Source organism: Nomascus leucogenys, unplaced genomic scaffold, assembly GCF_006542625.1.
Source record: "Nomascus leucogenys isolate Asia unplaced genomic scaffold, Asia_NLE_v1 Super-Scaffold_258, whole genome shotgun sequence".
NCBI lineage: Eukaryota > Metazoa > Chordata > Mammalia > Primates > Hylobatidae > Nomascus > Nomascus leucogenys.
The window spans coordinates 5,568,715-5,588,306 of NW_022095769.1; the positions used below are offsets into that span (position 1 = coordinate 5,568,715).

General features: G+C 47.6%; 1 protein-coding gene across 3 annotated transcripts in view; it reads right to left on the minus strand.

Annotated features, from left to right (window-relative positions):
- The window catches only part of HNF1B (HNF1 homeobox B), a 58,153-nt gene that overhangs the window by 23,132 nt on the left and 15,429 nt on the right, over positions 1 to 19,592 (minus strand). For all 3 annotated transcript variants that reach the window (XM_012503608.2, XM_003278398.4, XM_012503609.2), the window contains exon 5: positions 171 to 331. In XM_012503608.2, the coding sequence (XP_012359062.2) occupies positions 171 to 331 (161 nt within the window). The remainder of the gene's footprint in view (positions 1 to 170; positions 332 to 19,592) is intronic.

Genomic DNA, 19,592 nt, shown 5'->3' on the forward strand with positions numbered 1-19,592 from the left:
CCGAAGGCTGGGTCGCCAGCACTACCTCTCCTTTCCAACTCTGGACAGCCCTCATTTTCCCCTATGGGGCTACAATGGTTCATTGTTTGAGGCAGGCCTTGTGAGAAGTTGTGTTTGTTTTGCCTCTTATCTTATCAGCTCCAGAGCGACAATGGCCCAGGTGTACTCACCATTTTACCATCAGGTGAGAGGAGATTGTGGCCTGGGTCCAGGCTGGCTGGGGAGACTTGCTGTAAAACCGACTGGCTGGTCACCATGGCGCTGTTGCCATGGTGACTGATTGTTGAGGAGGAAGTGACCTCATTGTTTCCCTGCTGGCTGTAGCGCACTCCTGCAAAACAACACAAACCCAATAGGGAACATTAGTGCCACCAGGGCCCTGGAACAATGACTCGGCACCTCTTGTTTTCAAGGGTGGGTAATAAGAAAATAAAGTAGCCTTCTCCTCCCGTCCACCCACAAGAAATATCGGCTGCTTTTCTCCAGGGTAAATATGGCATGTTCTCTATTTAATTCTAGAATGTAAGCTCCATGAGGGCAGGACATTTTTATCTCTTTTGTTTTGTTCACTGATGTATCCCCAGTGCCTTGGCGCTGAATAGCCACTCGGTAAACTTCTGATGAATAAATGAATGACTGGATGGATTCTGTTTGTTATTGCTTCCGCACAGCTCTTTGAGGATTTGGGGGTTGAGACTAGCCTTCTGTTACTGGCTGCAGTATTTCTTTTATTCTTTAAAATGCCTTCTAGAAATGTTTCCCTGGCATCTCTCGTGGTCCTGCAAAGTATAAGTAGACCCATGTGACAAAGAAGAAGCCCTTGTCCAGTGACCCTTGAAAGAACCGTAGCTTAGGCATCAGTCTCTGTGTACCACCTTTGTGGCCAGGCCCAAGAGGTCAGGGGCATGGACACAGGCAGAGCAGGACAGGGATGAGGCTGTGTCTGGGAGCTAGGCTGTAGAACTCACATTCCTTTGCTGGGGTCCCATTTGGCTGCCTTCCAGGGCACAGGGAAAGGTGCATCTGCCGGGAGGTGGGGCAGGCAGCACACACAGGCAGATGTGGATGCTTAGTAAACCACTGGAGTTTGCTCTGCAGGGGAAGGGTAGAACCAAACATGTTTACAGCCTCACTGCTCTGACCCTCCCTCTTGCTCGGGAACCAAAATGGAGGTCTGCTCTCAGGAAAGAAAAGTACTGGACAGAGATCAGGCAACTGAAGGAAGCCAAAAGAACGCCTGGGTCCAGTTTGCAGATGGAAGACCTGCTTGATGTGCCCATGAAACAGTCAAGGACAAGGTTGAGGGTACATGGGGCATCTCACCCCTAAGCTCAGTGCTTAGAAAGACAGTGTTCTTGTTTTTTGCTTTGGATTTGACAAAAAGGTGTGGAGGACCCTGTCCTGCAGAGACCAAATGCTCTAGGCATGGAATCATCTGGATAAGTGGACCAACTCTTTGGCTGCACGTCTTCCTTTGCCCAGTTTCCCAAGATGAACCATCCCTGTATACTGATTCTGTTGTTGCTCTTTCATCTACCCACCCCCTGCCCTAGCTAGAGCCCCACCTTCCAGAGGAGGCTACAAAGTTCCCCCAGGGGCCAGGCACACTGCCATAATCAGTGTCATAATCTGCCTCTAATTCACTAAGATGAAGCTTACCAAGATGAGACTAGATGAGCCCCAAGCCAGTTTTCCCTGGATCTTCCTAAAGACATTACCCAAAGCTGATATGACCTAGAGCTTAAGAGGGCTGGGGAAAAAAACAAAACAAATGCTAAAGCTGGGTTCTAACCTTCAAGAGCAACTTGTCTGAATATGTAGTGGCTTGATGCTTGCTCTATGAGCTTTTCTATTGGCCATTTTCCCCATTCTTTGAATCAAGGAGCTGCTAGTGGGGGAGGTGGTGACAGTGGGATGGTGCTGGAATTGGTGTATTGGTTTAAGGCACTACATTTTTTGGGAAGAACAGAAATCATGAAGTTAAAAGGAGGAACAGCGTCCAGCTCCCCAAGTCAACAGCCCGTGCCCAGTCCCCTGTCCTCCTGTGCACCTATTTGCAGCCCCCACGTCTCCTGTTTGCCATCGATGCCATCCCGTTGGATTAAATGAGGCCTTCTTTCTTCACTCACATTTGCCACCCAGTTCCCAGCAGGATGCTTCCAACAGTTCAAAGTGTTGTTACATGAAAGAAGAAAGAGATTTGAACCTTATGAGCTCTGAAGGCAGAGCTAGGTCCAATGGAAAACAGGGAGGCAGACTTCAAATAAATAAAAGGAAGAATTTTCTATCAAGGAGGGGCAGTGGGAAGACTATGGACTCTGCAGCTAAACCAACTCGGGTTCAAATTCTGATGCTGCTCTTAATAGATCTGGGATCATGGGAAAATTACTTTCCCTCTCTGTGCCTTTGTTTCCTCTAGAAAAATGGAGATAATGCATCCTCAACAGGGCTCTTTTGGGATTAGAGGTAACATCTATACAGTTTCTTGCAAAATGCCATATAAATGGCAACTATGGGTGGGGATGCTGTGGGGAGGAAGCTGGTATAGGAATGGACCCCAAGATATTTGCCCTAAGATCCTAGAATTCTAGATGGCTTAGGACAGATTCTAAACACTGAATGGAATTATCCTTCCATAGAGAACAGTTTCCAAAGAATCCTACCCTGGCAGAACCACTGATGCTTTGCCCTGGAAGCAACTTGGGAGAGAGGTCTGGCCGCTGCCCTCTTGCTCTGTTCTTTTGGAGGAACTGGACTTCACCCTGTTTTTCTCCTGCTTTCTCTGACTCCCTAACCAGCTATTTACCTCCCCGAGAGGCTCTGCTCCTGAGAGAGTGGTGATAACGCTGGGAGTCAGGTGTGTTTTCACCTCCCAGCCTGTCCCCATCATCGATTCAGTCTCAAGTCAAACAGTCTCTGGATTTAGCCTATTTAATTTGGCTGACGGAAAAGGGCCAGCCCTCTGATGATCAAATATGGGTCACAGGGAGGCTTCTCCCCTACCAAAGGCTACGCAATTATTTATTTAAAAATAATTAACCAAGGATTTCCGCAGGAAACAAAAGGCTTCTTTACAAGGGAGCATGTCAGGAGAGACTCAAGAGCCATTTGTTAGAATCCAGGCAGCTTATTCCAAGGCTGCTGTGGTTTTTACACTTTGTTTTTCTCCCCAACAAAACTTTATTATATAAGAAATATAATGGTGAAGCTGCTCTGTCAAAAGACAGATGAGCCTAGACCTTTGAACGTTCCTTTAAAAGCCTCTGGTTAAGTGATAGAGGCCTGGCTGGAAACTGGGGGATCCCTGTTTTAATCTCAGCTCTGCTATCAATTTCTTGGGTGAGCACCAGCTTCCTCATCTATAAGCCAGAGGACTGCCCACTGTGGGGAGGGGGCCATTGTCACAGCAGAGTGATGGGAGCCAGACACAAGGCTGCTCATCAGCCCCAGATCCACCTGCAGCTGTTCCCACAATGCTCCTCTCACCAAGAATGTGGCAATCACTGGCCCCTGAGAGGGTGGCTGTAATCAGCCAGCCATCTTATGAGGGGGCGGGGTGGGGGCGCATCACAAGGCGTACACCAAAAATAGGTGCTCTTGTTAGAGGAAGGAGAGGCCAGTCCTCCTATATTTCAAAAACTCAGAAGAGCACTTGAAGTGAGAACAAAAATAAGTGCAAAGTGTGCAGGCTCTGGAGCCAGGTGACCTGGGTTTAAATCTTGGCTCTACCCCGTAAGACCTATGTGACCTTGGGAAGTTACTTAACCTCCCTGAGCTTCAGTTCCTTACTGTTAACAATATCCACCCGTCAGGTCATTGGGAAGAGAACGGAATGAGTTAATGGATGTCCAAATATCCAGACCATGCTGGGCACATAACAGTTGCTGAAAACACGTCAATTCCTCCTATTTTGGGACTGTCTTTGTTTAAAAGACATTTTTAGGAAGGCTGAGGTCATGCCACTCTATTGAGCACCTACCATGTGCCAGGCACTGTGCTAGGGAGCATTAAGAAATGGAATGGCATCTTCCCTTCTTCCTTCACCAATGCAAGTTCTTAAAGTGAACATATGACAAGAGCTCTGGTTTAATATTGATTAACCAAAGATGCCAGGTTAATAGCCACAGAGTACCCATAGGAGAAATGACAGTGGCAGATGGTAGCCATTCACCTTCCACTTACTTCCTAGCTCAAGCCACTAATTGGCCCCGTCCCCATTGTTGGCTCTATGAACCACAGCAAGTGTGTCCAGCAGCAAAAGCCATCCAAGGTGGAGTTGAGACATCCCTGAGGCCCTGGTGAGTAGATCATCTACTTTCCTCTGTTCCTAGGCATCAGCATCATGGGTGTTGGGTTATTCCTGGATTCCCAACAGCATATGGGGCAGACGCAGATCATTCGGTTTCTATCCCATATGACTGCTCAGAAGTGCCAAAGGCATGGCAGAGGTACATGTTTCCAAGAAGCCAGCATCCTTGCTCTGCCTTCCTCTACCAGCACCGTCTCCAGGGTGCCTTTCACACTGCCGCAGCCTGGGATTTCCTTCTAAAACAAAGTCACACCATGCCTCTGCCCTGCCTGGAAACGTCTGATGGCTCCTCACTGCTTTCCAGAAAAGCCCCAACACCTGAGACTGGCAGAACTGGGCCTTTGTGATTCGTCTGTTTTATTTGCATGATCTCTCGCCACAACCTTAATGCATTTCTCAAACGGCCTGACTGTCTCCTGCCTCTGCACCTTTGCTGTTCCCTCTGCCTGGAAAGCATCTCGTGTCACATGTCGCCCCGCTGTGAAGCTCTTCTTGATTCATCCTGGGAGATGGCTGCTCCATCCTTTGTATTTTACATGCACTAGACAGAGACTTACAGCAAGAGTCAGTCACACTGCATGCACGCTGAGGATATGTTTACTTTTCTCTGCCTCTTAAAGAAAGAGATGAGTTTTTACTTGTTGTATCCTCACAGCCTAGCAGACTGCCTAGTACTGTGAATATTTATTGACTGAAGGAATGAAACCCCAGCAGCTTTGAGCACCCATGCCCCAGACAAGGAGCATCACGTCTAGCAGAAGGAGAAAATACAGTCAGTTCTGTATTTATTGCAGTGAAAGTGTAAATTTGTTCCAATTCTATTGACATATTGGGGATAATTTAGTGTAATGTCAATTTCACATTTGGAAAACACTTAGTGAATTCAGAAACCTGCATCCAGCTGAATGGAACCACATAGGAGAATACTAACAATGCTCCTGTGTGTACATATGCGCACCTCAAACATCCACCAGCCGCCTCAGTCCACTGTGTGCACTGGTAAGACACATCCATGCAATATGGAGTCACATCTTTTCCTTCCCATTTCAGATAACCCTTTCTCCACTGCTTCACAGTAACTCACAACCCGCAGCCCTTCTGATGCCCACTTCCCTAGGCAAACTTGCCATATTTGCTGTTGTACAGCATTTATATATTTCTTAACTATTTAACGGGTATAAAACTCTGGTAATCTTTTTATTGGATTCTTATCTTTTAAAAATGTGTTGGCCGGGCACAGTAGCTCATGCCTGTAATCCCAGCACTTTGGGAAGCCGAGGCGGGTGTATCACTTGAGGTCAGGAGTTTGAGACCAGCCTGGCCAACATGGTGAAACCCTGTCTACTAAAAATACAAAAATTAGCTGGGTATGGTGGTACACGCATTAGCCAGGCATAGTGGTGTAATCCTCGCTACTCAGGAAGCTAAGGCAGGAGAATTGCTTGAACCTGGGAGGCAGAGGTTGCAGTGAGCTGAGATCGTGCCACTGCACTCCAGCCTGGGTGACCAGAGCAAGACTCCATCTCAAAACAAAAAAAAATGTGTCGCTGAGGAAGTTTTCAAGTGTTGTGCTTTTTAAAAAGTTTATTTCAGAGACAGAGTCTCATTCTGTCACCTAGTCTGGAGTACAGTGGCGTAATCTCGGCTCATGGCAACCTTCGCCTCCTGGGCTCAAGTGATTCTCCTGCCTCAGCCTCCTGAGTAGCTAGAACTACAGGCACCCACCACCACGCTCAGCTAAATTTTTGTATTTTTGGTAGAGACAGAGTTTCACCGTGTTGGCCAGGCTGGTCTCAAACTCCTGACCTCAAGTGATCCGCCCGCCTCAGCCTCCCAAAGTGCTGGGATTGCAGGCATGAGCCACCGTGCCCGGCCTCAAGTGTTGTGTTTTTAATCCTGTTTTTCCCACAAGCCCTGTGGTTCTTATCACATGGCTTAGCAAACTCTGGTGATTTTTAGGCTGCATATGTGAGGTTATATAGACCCTACTGTGCCTGTGTGTTCAAAGACAAACATGACTGCCTTACGGGAGGACCCCAGAGAGGAGCTGCTCAGGGTGCCATTCACCAGAGACTTTGCAGAAACCTGTGCTTCAGGGCCTTAGAGCTACAGCTCATAGAGCCCCTGGCGATTTAATTCAGCTCTAAGAGCTTCAAAAAAACAGCTGAAACCCCAATTCCACGATTCCAGAGATCAACTAGTCACCAGCCTCTAAACATTTTAACAATCTCTCTCTCTCTCTCTCTCTCTCTCTGCCTTAACTCTCTGATGATTCTGGGTCAGTTAACTTTTGGGCCTTGGCATTTTTGTCTGTGAAAGGGGCATACAGATATTCCTTCTTCACAAGCCAGAATAATGAATGAATAAAATAATGTCAGAGATGCACTGGTTCTGCTGGGTAAACAGAAGAGCAATGTCAACCAGGAAAACAGGACCAGAATTGCTCTTTTAGTAAGAAGAAATGAGGAAAGTGGGGATTCCTGGGCAATGTGGGGCTCAGCTTGCCGGTGATGTGGCTTTTGGCGCTGAAGCCTGGGGGTTCCTTTCACTGAAGTCTGTGAGCTGCACCCAGAATCTGGTGGGATGCCTTTCACCCTTGACATTTCAGAGCCAACCTCCCATCCCTGATAATGCAGGAATGTTCCTCCGGCTGGTGGACCTCTGCCAGCGTAAGTGAGCGTCCCAGCCACCAACAGAATAAACATTACTCAACTGGCTGGGGCTCTGTCACACACATTCTTCCCCTGTGTTTCTAACCTCATGCAGAGTGCAGCCCAGCCCTGTTGGGTCTAGAAACTGGGAATTTAAACTCAGGAGGAGAGAGCATGCGAAGGAGAAAGCTCTTCCGAAAGGTAATAACTATGCTCATTGTTCATAAATTATGAGTAGACAGAGCCATCTTTTCTATGAAGCCAAATCATTATATTGGGGAGATGACAGGGAGAGACTGGGCCAGGCTTGATGGACCCAGTACTGTGTCCTGATAACTCTACCTTCTCCCTAAACACGTTACTTTTCTTAGGGACAGAGGCAGAGAGACAAATGATTCCATCTGGTGAACTTCTGAGAGGCCCATTTGGAAGAAAAGAATGTGAACAATTCCCTGGCTTGAAATTGAGAACTCCAGAAATGAAAGCTTTCGAATGAGTTAGCATTGCTGCCTCAGTTTCCTTGTTTGTAGCACAGGACTTTTGCTAGTTCTTATTAATATTTCCTTCTCTGCGAGGATAAAGATTCATGTTTGCAAAGAGTTTAGAAGATTAAAAATCTGCAAATGTGGAAGAAAAAGCTGATGCAAGATGAAAGCAATCTAAATGCTGGGCTGGTTTCAATTCCAGATCCCTTTCTACCTAACATGGCTTAGTTAGGAGCTCAATTCATAAGAGGAGAAATACAGACAGGCCTGCGGGGACAGTAAACATTCTTGACTCAAGGAGTAAAAGTTGAGTGATACTTAAGGGAAGCCCACAAACTGGTTTTCTTATTTAAAAAAAAAAATCAAAGCAAACGTAACCAAGAAAAGAAAAAAAATCTTTCATCAAAAGCACCTGGGCTGAGAACAGAAGCTAACGTGCAGGGTGCACTTGAAAAAACTGCACACATGGGGAGGTAGAAGAGCAACAGAAACTCTGTGTGTCCTCCCCCACAAGGTCTACCTGTGCCACCACACCTCATCCTTAGTAGAGTGGCAGTTTCTGCAGGCACACATCAGGTGGTTTGCAACGAATACTTCAGCCTGAAGATTGCTGCTGTAGGTAAAAGGAACCAGACTGGCACTTGAGAACTTGGGCAGTCCTCACATCTGAGAGTATGTTACACCCATCTGCTTCTCAGTGGGTCACAAGCACCCATTTGACAGAGTGGAAAACTGAGGTTCGGAGAGGACAAGGTTGTTTGCACTGCTCCTTGCTAGGGGGTCTCCCAGCAAGTCAGTGGTATTCCAAAGCTGACCCTTCTCCCTCTTCCTCATAAGCCCCAAATGGGCTCCAGATATGTAGAGCTTCCCCATCATGACCCACTAATAGCTTGAAATGATTTTGCAGGTTTGTTTACTTGTTCCTTGGCTGCATCCCTCACTGGAATGTAAGCCCCATGAGGGCAGGACCTTGTCTGTATTCTCCATTTTCTTCTCGGCAGAGTCATGCTAAGCATTCAGTAAACATCTGTTGAAGGAGTAAATGATGAATGAATAACCTATGCTTAAACTCTGACTGATGACTCCACATCACTTTCACCTTTAGACTGTTGAGTTGAGTGGTGGTGAAGTGACTGGAGTATATCCATTTATCCTCTAAATCTCCCAGTTTTTCTTTTCTTTTTTGAGGCAAGCCCTAGCTCTGTCGCCCAGGCTGGACTGTGGTGGCGCAATCACAGCTCACTGCAGCCTTGAACTCCTGGGCTCAAGGAATCCTCCCACCTCAGCCCCCCCAAATAGTTGAGACTACAGGCACATGCCACCATGCCTGTCTAATTTATTAATATTATTATTATTATTGTTATTATTTTGTAGAGATGGGGGGGGTCTATGTTGCCCAGGGTGGTCTCAAACTCCTGGGCTAAAGTAGTCCTTCCGCTTTGGCCTCCCTCTCCCTGTTTTTCTGTGGGCAAGGAGAGGCAGGCATTCTTTTTAAGGAGGAAGAAAGAGGAGTAAGAGAAAAGGAGAGAGAGATTAAAATATAATCAAAATTGAAGAAACAGTATTGATAGACTTGGGCAGTTTCACATTTGAAAAACCGAGTTTGGGGGCCACTGGGTTGATTTGGGGATAGGGAGAAGAGTCAATTAATGGGAATTTACTGTGGCAACATGAATAACTTAAATGCCCCTTTCTCCAAAGAAACTAGGGTAAAACTAAGAAGGGTTAATGGTGGACATCATTAGGCCTAAAGGCTGTGGGGACAGAGAGAGCCCTTCTGCAGTCTGGCTCCCGGGGTCTGGTATTTTCTGAGCAGCTGCCTTTGCCGGCAGAGATAATAGGGCTGCAACAAAGGCCTCTAGGCCTGGCGGACAAGGAGAATGGTGATGCTCCCAGTGGGTCTGGGCAAAGGGAGAAAAGCTATAAAGCCATCAGCAGGCTGAGCCACTGGGTGTCCACACAAAAGTAAGGTCCTATAAACAGACATCTGTATTGTGAGTGAACGGCTAATAAAATTGCCTTAGAAAAGAGAGGTTTTCCACCACAGCCTATTCATAACAAAGACCATACTGGGAGATGATACCCAGGGAGAAGATCCTTTGAGGTCTGGCAAGTGTCAGAGCTGCCTTGTGTTAGGGATTTGCCTGGCCAGATCCCAGCCTCTTCATCATTGCCACAGAGGGCATCTCCATCAGTATCATTATCACCACCATCATCACCATCATCATGACAGATAGCTGCCGACCACCAGCAGGCCCAAGGAGGCTCGTCCCAAGCAACACCAGGTGTTGGGCACTGAGATAGGAGCACCAGCCAAGTGCGCAGGGAGCACCACCAGAGACCTGATGGCTGCCCAGAGCAGGGCAGTTTTGTTTCTGTCTGTCCAGATAATTGATTTGCAGTAGTCCAGTCCCCTTTCTAGACCTCGCTTTGCTCAATGGAAACACAAGAGGAGATGTTCTTGCTCTTTTCTTGCCCTAGGGATCCTGGTAAGAGATTTTAAAACGAATGAAAGTAGTAGAACATTAAACTAACTAGTAGAACTAAATTAAATGAGTAGACTAGTTTACTAGTAGAACATTAGGGAGAAACTCATAATACGTTCTTTGAAAACTTTCTGGTAACATTAAATGTCGACATTAATTTGTGAACTGTATACTTAAGCAGTGTTAATAGGGTTGAAGCTGGGTTACATTGTTTCTAGAGAAGAGAAAATATGCCTTTATATATACACACATATATAATTACATAGCACATATATGCTATATAAAACAAAACTAATCCTAGGCTCAGTTTAATTCTTAAACTGAATACCAAATTTGTAAAACAGGGGGTTTCTGCATATGCTTTGACAGGAAGCATTCTATGATAGATATCTTTATTTCACAAATATATGGAGTGTCTACCGTGTGCCAGGCACGGGGCTATGGGCTAGAGACACAACGGTGAAGAAATCCACCTCAGGCTCAGATGTTGGTACAGCCCACAATTCTGCCACTCAGAATACATACACAGAGAGCAAGGTGTTCAGAGACTTCAGGGACCTTCTTCTTCACCGTGAGATTAAAGTTTATAGGTAGGGATGCAAACCCTCTAGTTCCCCTGGCTGTAGGGTTGTAGACAATGAGGAAGAAAGGCCGCTCATTTCTGTCTCCATCCCTAAAACACCTTGAGATAAATTAAGCACTTTTGTGCCCATCATGCAAACTGATGTTACACAAATAGGAGATGCTGTTTAAGGGTTTTCCACTCTTGCTGAACAAGAACTCACTTAGGCTTCATTGCCAACCCAGTCCAATGGGTGCCAAGCAGGAAGAGGCACTCTGCAGTGACAGGGCCAGAAGGCATGGGCATGCCGGCTGCTATTCAGAGGCCCTCAAAGTGTTAACCTCTAGCAGTTATAGGTGTCTCGTTTATACCCATTATAAATCTGTTTATTGTGACTGGCCCCACCCAATCTGCTGGTGTTGTAAAGCTCTAATGATCCCTAATAAAGGTGGAAGGCTTCTAACAGCACACAGTTCCTGAAATGGGGAAGGAGCAAGAGAGTGAGGGAGAGAAGGAGAGAGAGACAGATGATGAGTTTCACAATAAAATACCACAATGGCAGGCCTCCCTCTGCACTTCAAGCTGCGGAGTCCTGGGCCCCAAGACTGCATGCAACACACAGCCTCCAAATAATAGCCTGTCATAGTGGAAAGGCCCTCATCCCACACCCTCATTTGCCAGAATTCCCAGGAAGTTAAATGATTCACCCAAGGTCACCCTTGCTCATTGGTGGCTCTGATCTCCTGAATCCTAGTCCAAAGCCCCTCACCCCGGCTGCTTCTCCTTTCCCATTTCAGCAAGAGGTCATGAGGATTACCTTCAACCCCTTCAGAACTCTCCTGCTCCCTCTGGCCTAGTAATGTCAACCCTGACTGTGCATCCAAATCTCTCTCTCTTTTTTCTTTTTTAGAGACAGGGTCTCACTCTGTTACCCGGGCTGTACTGCAGTGGCGCCAATGGGAAAAAAGTGCTTAATTTATCTCAAGGTGTTTTATGGAAGGAGACAAAGATAAGCAGCCTGTGTTCCTTGTTGTCTACAACCCAACTGCCATAGCTCACTTCAGCCTCAAACTCCTGGGCTCAAGTGACCCTGCTACCCCAGCCTCACAAGTAGCTGGGACTCTAGGGGAATCTCTTAGGGCTTTTGTCGAAAGTTCTTATGCCTGTGAACCCCTCATCTCTCAATTCTGATTCCAAAGGTGTGCGTGGGTGGAGGGAGCCATGTGTATTTTTAATGAGCTCCCTGGATGATTTTTGTGTGGTCTGGAGAGAGATTTGAGAACCACAGATCTTGCCAATACTTAGTTCATTGTTTCTGATGTTTCAAATGACAAGCAGGGTTCATGGAAAGGAAAATCCTTCCAGAGTGAAACTACAAGGTAAGACCCTTGTCAAGAACCCAGGGAGGACCCAAGCTCTTCCGTTCTCTCAACACCCTGAAGTTTCTGAGTCAATTCAATAATACTGTAATGGCAGCTAACCTTCCTTGCGGCACTGTGTTTGGCACTGAGTGTGTCTCATCATATTTAAGCCTCATAGCACCCCTAAGGGGATAGGTATTGGGACAGAGAGGCTAATAACTTGAGGCCACACTGCCAGATAGTGACAGAACCACAACCCAAGCCAAGCCTGATTTGGGTGCTATACTTGGCTACCCAGACACACACATCTGAATCTGGTCCTGAGAAGGGACTGGCCATAACCAGCTCACCTTGGCTCAGGTAGACTTCCCTTGGGAAAGTCTATATGCTAAAGACCATCTGCACGGTGTTTCTCCAACTTAGAAAGAACATGCAGAGTACAAGTCCTGAGAAAACTGACTCTTGACTTTCCATAAGCGTCAGAGGCATCGAGTCCCCCCTTGCCAGTTGATTCCTCAGTGGCTGAACTCACACAAGTGTGCTATTGCGGAGGTTGCTGAAGTCGGAGCGTAGGGTAACGGCAAGATACCTGAAGCAGATGTATGCTCACAGGTTGAGTGGAGAGGTTTCCAGAAAATTAGCCCTTAGGAGTTTCTGAGGTTTCCCTTTGCTCACCGTGGGGCTGTGTGCACCTTCTCTTTCTTAAATGCTCCTTCGCCTGAAGTTTGGGGGAACTTCCCTTCTAAGAACAAAGGCCATTAAGCTTCCCAGATGCAGCCTCCACTGGGAACATCCCACACCCCTCTACCTGGTAGGTTCCCAGGGCTAATTACTAACAAGCAATACACATGAGAGTGGTATTCACACCTCCTTTAATTAAAAAAGAAAAATGGCCAGGCGTGGTGGCTCATGCCTGTAATCCCAGCACTTTGGGAGGCTGAGGTGGGTGGATCACGAGGTCAGGAGATCAAGACCATCCTGGCTAACAAGGTGAAACCCCGTCTCTACTAAAAAAAAAAAAAAAATACAAAAATTAGCCAGGCGTGGTGGCGGGTGCCTGTAGTCCCAGCTACTTGGGAGGCTGAGGCAGGAGAATGGCGTGAACCCGGGAGGTGGAGCTTGCAGTGAGCCGAAATCGTGCCACTGCACTCCAGCCTGGGAGACAGCGAGACTCTGTCTCAAAAAAGGAAAAGAAAAAGAAAAAAGAAAAATGCCCTGTTAGTTACAGGAAATTCATGGTCATCTCGACTTCATGAACATCGTGAACCTGACCTCCTGCTACATGGTCATGACCCTCCCCTCTGCCCCCACCAATCCATGGTCTTCCCAGCTTCCCCTCACTGTTTCCTGAATTTGTACTAAATGCCTTACGGCACTTAACATGCCTTGTGGATGTCACAGAGAAGTCCTAGGAAGAGCGGGAGACTGCCTCATACCCAATGTGCTGCAAGAAGCCAGCCTAAGTTTGCTGCAAACACCAAGATGAATATCTAGTTGGAGATACTCAAATTCTTTAAAAATCAGGGTTGAATGAAACCTCCAAGAAGGACAAGGAAAGAGGGAAACAACTAAAAAAACAAAAAACAAAGAAACAACCCACAAGCCTCTGCAAGCAATGGTAACAGCCACTATTTATGAGAGCCTGTTATGTCCAGAGTGTTTTATATATATATTATCTCATTTAATTCTTCCAGCATCTGCATGAGTGGGTATCTCCACACCTCAAGAGGCAAGCACAGAGATTCCAGAGACTTGCCCAGGGTCACACAGCCGTAAGTGCCGAAGTTAAGGTTGGAATTTGGGTCTGCCTCCATAGCCTGTAATTTTGTCGCTGTGCCAGCTGGATTTAAAGGAGCATTTCCCCATATTAGATGTCAAGGCTGGTGATGGTGAGGCAAATTACACAGGTTGGGAGGCCAAGGGGAGTTAGCTGCTAATCCAACCCCAGTACTCAAAAGTGTGTCCCAGACCATCCTCTTCAACAGCACCTGGGAACTTGTTGAAAATGCAGAAACTCAGGCCTTACCCCAGGCCTACAGAATGGGAATCTGTATCCTAACACTCCCCGCCTCAGGGAATCAGCATGCACTTTAACATTTGAGAAGCTAAATTTGAGAACCTTAGAACTGGTTCTCAAATTTAGCCGCACATTGGTATCACTTAGAAAGTTTTAACTACTGATGTGTAGTCCTGCTCCCCAGGCGTTCTGACAGGTCCAGGGTGCAGCTTGGATACTGGGATTTTTAGATACTCCCTCGGGAGATTCTAAAGTGTGGCCACATTTGAGAACTATTGTCCTACAGCAGGGTCAGCAAACTGGTCTGTTGGCCAAAGCAGTCTGTTTTTGTATGACCCACAAGCTAGGAATGGGTTTTACATTTTTAAATAGTTGAGAAAAAATCAATTAAAGACTATAGGATGATATGTGAAAATTATACGAAATTTAAATTTCAGTCCCCATAAAATAAAGTTTGACTGGAAGACAGTGATGTTCATTCACTTCCATGTCTATGGTCTATGGCTGCTTTGGTGCTATAAAGGCACAGTTGAGTAATTACAACTGAATAGTTTAAAATACTTAATATTTACTCTCTGGCTCTTTACAGAAAAAGTTTGTCAATCCCTGTTCTAGAGAATTTATGAATAGCTAGGACGATAACCATGACTGACTGATTGATCTGACTTTATTTGTGGGCTGTATTCCTTTTATATATATAACTTCTATATGTATGTGTGTGTGTGTGTATATATATATATAAAATACATATATATGTATGTATATTTCTCTCTCTCCTCTTCATTTGCGTTTGTACTTCCCCCTAAAAGATAGGTAGAGGCATAAGGCCAGATCTTGTTCCATTCCATTAAGCAGGTAGCTTCAAAGGCCCTTGCACAGATCTCTGCCTCTCTCTGCACCTGCGATACTTAATTCTCTCCAAGTTCCTGTCACTTCTCATCAAACCTTCAACAGTTTCCAAGAGTACTTCTCCCATAAGCTGCAGGCCAGGGCTGTGTGCTTGCAGGCAGCTTCCTGCCTCCTCAGAGCTCACTGGAGGCAGCAAGGAGTCCTTGAATCGTCTAAGCATCCTTCATGGGGATTAGGCATGACCCTTAGGTGATAGGACTCCAGTATCTCCTGGCCCCTTTGTGCAGAGGCTTGGAGCCCCACCAGCACAGCAGCCTGGTTTCTTTGTATGCAGACCAGGGCTGGTCCCCTATCAGGGGGGAGGCTGACAGCAGAACACCCTGAAGGCTAGGCCTCTTAATCTCATTAATATCCTGATTGTCTTCCCCAATCTAGTGGCAGCCGATGGGGTGGTACCCACAAGATAAAATGACCTTCAAATTCAAGAGATAAAATGGCACTCAGATAAAGTCCCTAAGACGGAGAACGCTGGAGCCACCCATGTCCACCACTAAACCTCAAGTCAATATGAATGTGTTTCCTAGAATTGCAGACATTTCAAGGCAGGATTCGTCTCTCTTCTGAACTGAAATCATCTGCTACTTAGGGACAATGGGCCTTATTTACCATGAGGAACTTTGCTGCTGAGATGAATATTTTTACAACTACCCTCATAAACCCCTCCCACTGTCTGCTGCCCAGGGAGGGGGCGGAGCTCCCAGAGGTGAGCTGAGGTGCTTGCACTGTCTCAGAAGCCCCATTAAGTTGTTAAGGCATTTAGTAACCCAGACAGTGCTGACTGCAAGGGCAGTTCAAATCCCCACGCAGATGGGGATGGGGTCGTGAAAGAGGGGGCTTTGATTTCTTGCCTGGGCAGGGCACAGAATCCACCTTGGTCAGGAGCAGTGGTTGGGGAGGAAGCAGTAAACTAGCCAGAATGGGAGACTCCCACACTTACCCCACCCTTTGGCCATGATCTCCCAAAGCCTCAGTGTTATTTAGAGGGGAACGGTAGGAATGTGGGAAAAGGAACTGCTGGGGGCTGTGTGTGTGTGTGTGTGTGTGTCTTTCTCTCTCTCTCTCTGTGTTGGGTTTTGTGCCTGAAAAGTTCTTAGCATCTGCATAAAGCAAAAAGAGATGGACAGTGTGCAACAGCTCAAAACCTCTCCCCACCACTTACTAAGAATATGAACTTGGGCACATTCCTTCCATTCTAAATAGGTCACTTCTCTTGATTGTAAAATGAAGATGACACTACAGATGGCTCCTACTCTGCAGGGCTGTTGTGCGGGTCACTTAAGACGATGCACGGAGGAACTCGGCGTGGGGCCTGGGACCAAGGAAGTGCTCCATCAACACTGGCCATTAGAATTCCTCTCGCTGAGTCACTACCTTGCCACTGGAAACTTGGAGATTTCCTCCGGTCCTGCAGAATTCAGTGCCAGGGAAAACAACAGCATTCACATAGGTACCCTGGCCCAGAGTTTGGCTGGTCTGAGACCCAGGGTTAGATTCCCTCAGGTAACCTGGGAGGGGCTGTGAAAGGGGATGAGCGAGAGGCAGGAGGCAGGATTCTCTGTTTTTCAAGCTCTAAGCCACGTCAGGGAAGTCAAGTCCACTGGGCTTGGAGAGGGAGGAATAGAGTTCAGTGAGAAGGAGGAGCAGCAGCCACAGAAATAAGTGTCTCCTCTTTGGTAATGGGGCTATGGTTCGGGACCCCTGAAAGTCCTCCTGGCAGGGACTCTTCTCTTTTTCTTCATGCCTCACTTTCTTTCCAGGAGAATAAGTCCCCACTTCCCTCTCAAAAGGTGACACAAGAGTGAGGACATCAAGCGTGGGAGAGCGGAGGCTGATGAAGACCTTTTACCCCTCCTCTCCTCCTCGAGGTAGTGGCCAGGTGAGCTTGCTGCCGACTAGAGCAAAGGGTACAGGGAGCAAGGTCGCCACAGATCACACAGCAGATACCACGGCTTGGGCCAAGGCTAGCCGAGTTTCCATCCCGCGCCAACTTCCTCCTCCTCCTCCTCGAGCCAATCAATACAAGCACCAGGCTCCAACCAGTCCTTCTCCTTGCTGCCGCCCTGCCCTCTGACCTTTTGGGGGCCTTTCTCTTGATTCATCTCCAGAAGGGAGGTAGAGGCCATCATTCCGGACCTGCTCAATGGCTTCAGAATGGGCTGTCATGGGGCCTATAACCAGGGACAGCTCCTGCTGGCCAAGAGCTGGAATAGGGGGTGGGGGCGGATAAAGGCCTTCCAGGCTGAAGATAAATGGCTGCCTGCAGCCTGCTACAGTAACTTCAGGCCCCCAAGAAGAGCAAACAAAGGGTGGCCCTGTGACACTCCCTGGAAAGATGAAGGCCCAGCAGCGGCAGCCAGGCTGGTTCAAAGCCCCAACTTAATTGTCAATTAAGCATGCATAAGGGAGACAAAGCCATGACAACCCTTGGCTGCATGCTGGTGTGTGATTGTAAAGCCGAGGAGGGGCAACGCTGGAAACAGCTGACTCTGCTGACAATGTGTTCGTAGGGCATCTTGTAACCAATCAGCCGCTGACAGAGGCAGAGTGCTCCTCCTGCCACCCCTATTGTGCCGGACATTCCAGGACTAGGGTCACACCGTGGTCATCGTGGGCAAGTGGGCCACAGCGTGGTAAGCATAGCTGGGAGGGAAAGTGCTGTTAGAGAAAGGCTGCTCTTCCTCTCTAGGAAGAGGGTTCTGGGGAAGCTTCATCTCCAAGGTGCTGCCAGCCCTCCTAGCTCAGGTGCCGGTGTTTGGAGAGGGGAGAGCGTGGAGAGTGGGTGTGGGGGGATTCGGGCCTTGTTCCCCCCAGCTCAGTCTTTGGGGTTGCTAGTGCTGACTGTGGATTTGGGCTCTCCTCAGCAACATGGAGATCTATTTTTTTTTTTTTTTTTTTTTAAGACAGTCTTGCTCTGTCGCCCAGGTTGGAGTGAAGTGGAGTGGCCCATCTCAGCTCACTGCAACCTCCGCCTCCCGCCTCCCGGGTTCAAGCGATTCTCCTGCCTCAGCCTCCGGAGTTGCTGGGATTACAGGCGCCTGCCACCATGCCCAGCTGATTTTTGTGTTTTTAGTAGAGATGGGGTTTCACCATGTTGGTCAGGCTGGTCTCAAACTCCTGACCTCAAGTGATCTGCCTGCCTTGGCCTTCCAAAGTTCTGGGATTTCAGGCACGAGCCACCACACCTAGCCCACAGAGTGTTTTTTTGTTTTTTTGTTGTTTTTTTTTGAGACAGAGTCTCGCTCTGTTGCCCAGGCTGGAGTGCAGTGGCGTGATCTCTGCTCACTGCAACCTCTGCCTCCTGGGTTCACACCATTCTCCTGTCTCAGCCTCCCAAGTAGCTGGGACTACAGGCGCCTGCCACCACGCCCGGCTAATTTTTTGTATTTTTAGTAGAGACGGGGTTTCACCGTGTTAGCCAGGATGGTCTCGATCTCCTGACCTCGTGATCCGCCCGCCTCAGCCTCCCAAAGTGCTGGGATTACAGGCATGAGCCACCGTACCTGGCCTTTTTTTTTTCGGTATTCTGCACACAGTTACGTTTCTGGCTTGGTTAGTGACCATACCTTGGCTGTGGGCACTGAGGTGGGAAGAGTGCCATGCGGCTCTACAGACAGAAGCCACCCCGAATGCTGAGCTCCAGCCCGCTGTCTGCCTGAGTGCATTACTCAGGAGCCCTGTCACGGCACACATGCCATCCTGGCAGCCTGAGATGGGGACACAAGTCTTTGACCCCAGCATCCTGCATCTCAGGCCCTAGCACAGCAGCTACCTCTGTTTCTAGTTCCAGGGCCAAGACACATCTCACTGCCTCTTAGGGGGAATGCCCTGGTGTGTGAGATCAAAAAGAAAATGATTTCTGCTGCATGCCAGTCTTCTCACTGCCCTTGTTTAGCCCTCTCTAATGTTAAGAGTCATAATAAGGGTAGTATGAGTTATCGGGAAAGGTGTCTTTATACATTCACTCCTTTCATTCTCACACGCGCCCTGTGTGGAAGGTCCTATTTCTCCATTTTGTAGGCAGGAAATTCAGACTTAGAGAAGTTATGTGAATTAGCCACAGTTATAACCTCACTGGATAGAACCCAGATGCATAACTATACTCAGAGAAAGAGAAGCCAGTCCCTGGGCTTGGGACAAGGACCATGTTGAGGAGCCCAGAGTGAAAAGGCAGAAGGGCTGGGCACAATCTCACAACTGTAATCCCAGCACTTTGGGAGGCTAAGGCAGGAGGACTGCTTGAGATCAGGAGTTCGCGGCTGTAGTGAGCCAAGACTGCACCACTGCACTCTAGCTCGGGTGACAGAGGGAGACCCTGTCTCTCAAAAAAAAAAAAAAAAAAAAAAAACACAGAAGAAAGGCAGCTACTGATAATATTCAGTGTCCCATAACTGTTGCTCCAGAAACAGTAATAGGATCTATTACACCGCAGAAAGATCCACAAAGCCCCCAAACAAAACCCCGATCTGCAGCTGGTTCTGGTGACTCGACAGTGACCCAATATCTTTCCTACCAGGCAGGACGTGCAGCTCGTACAACACTAGCATATTCCCAGGACTTGGTAAGCACTCAGCACATCGCAGTGCTGTGGCAAAGTATGGAGTGGGAACCAGCAGGCCTGAGCTCTAGTCCTTGTTTTGCTACCATTACTCTGTGTCACTTTGGCAAATCACTGCCTCTTTCTGGGCCTCAGTTCCTTTCTTCAAATTCCCTCCAAATTCTAATATTACAAGCTTTTAAGAAAGATCCAGACTTCAGGGGCACCCCAGAGTATCCACTTCCCGTGGGACACGCCCTTCCTAGACTGCAGTCAGA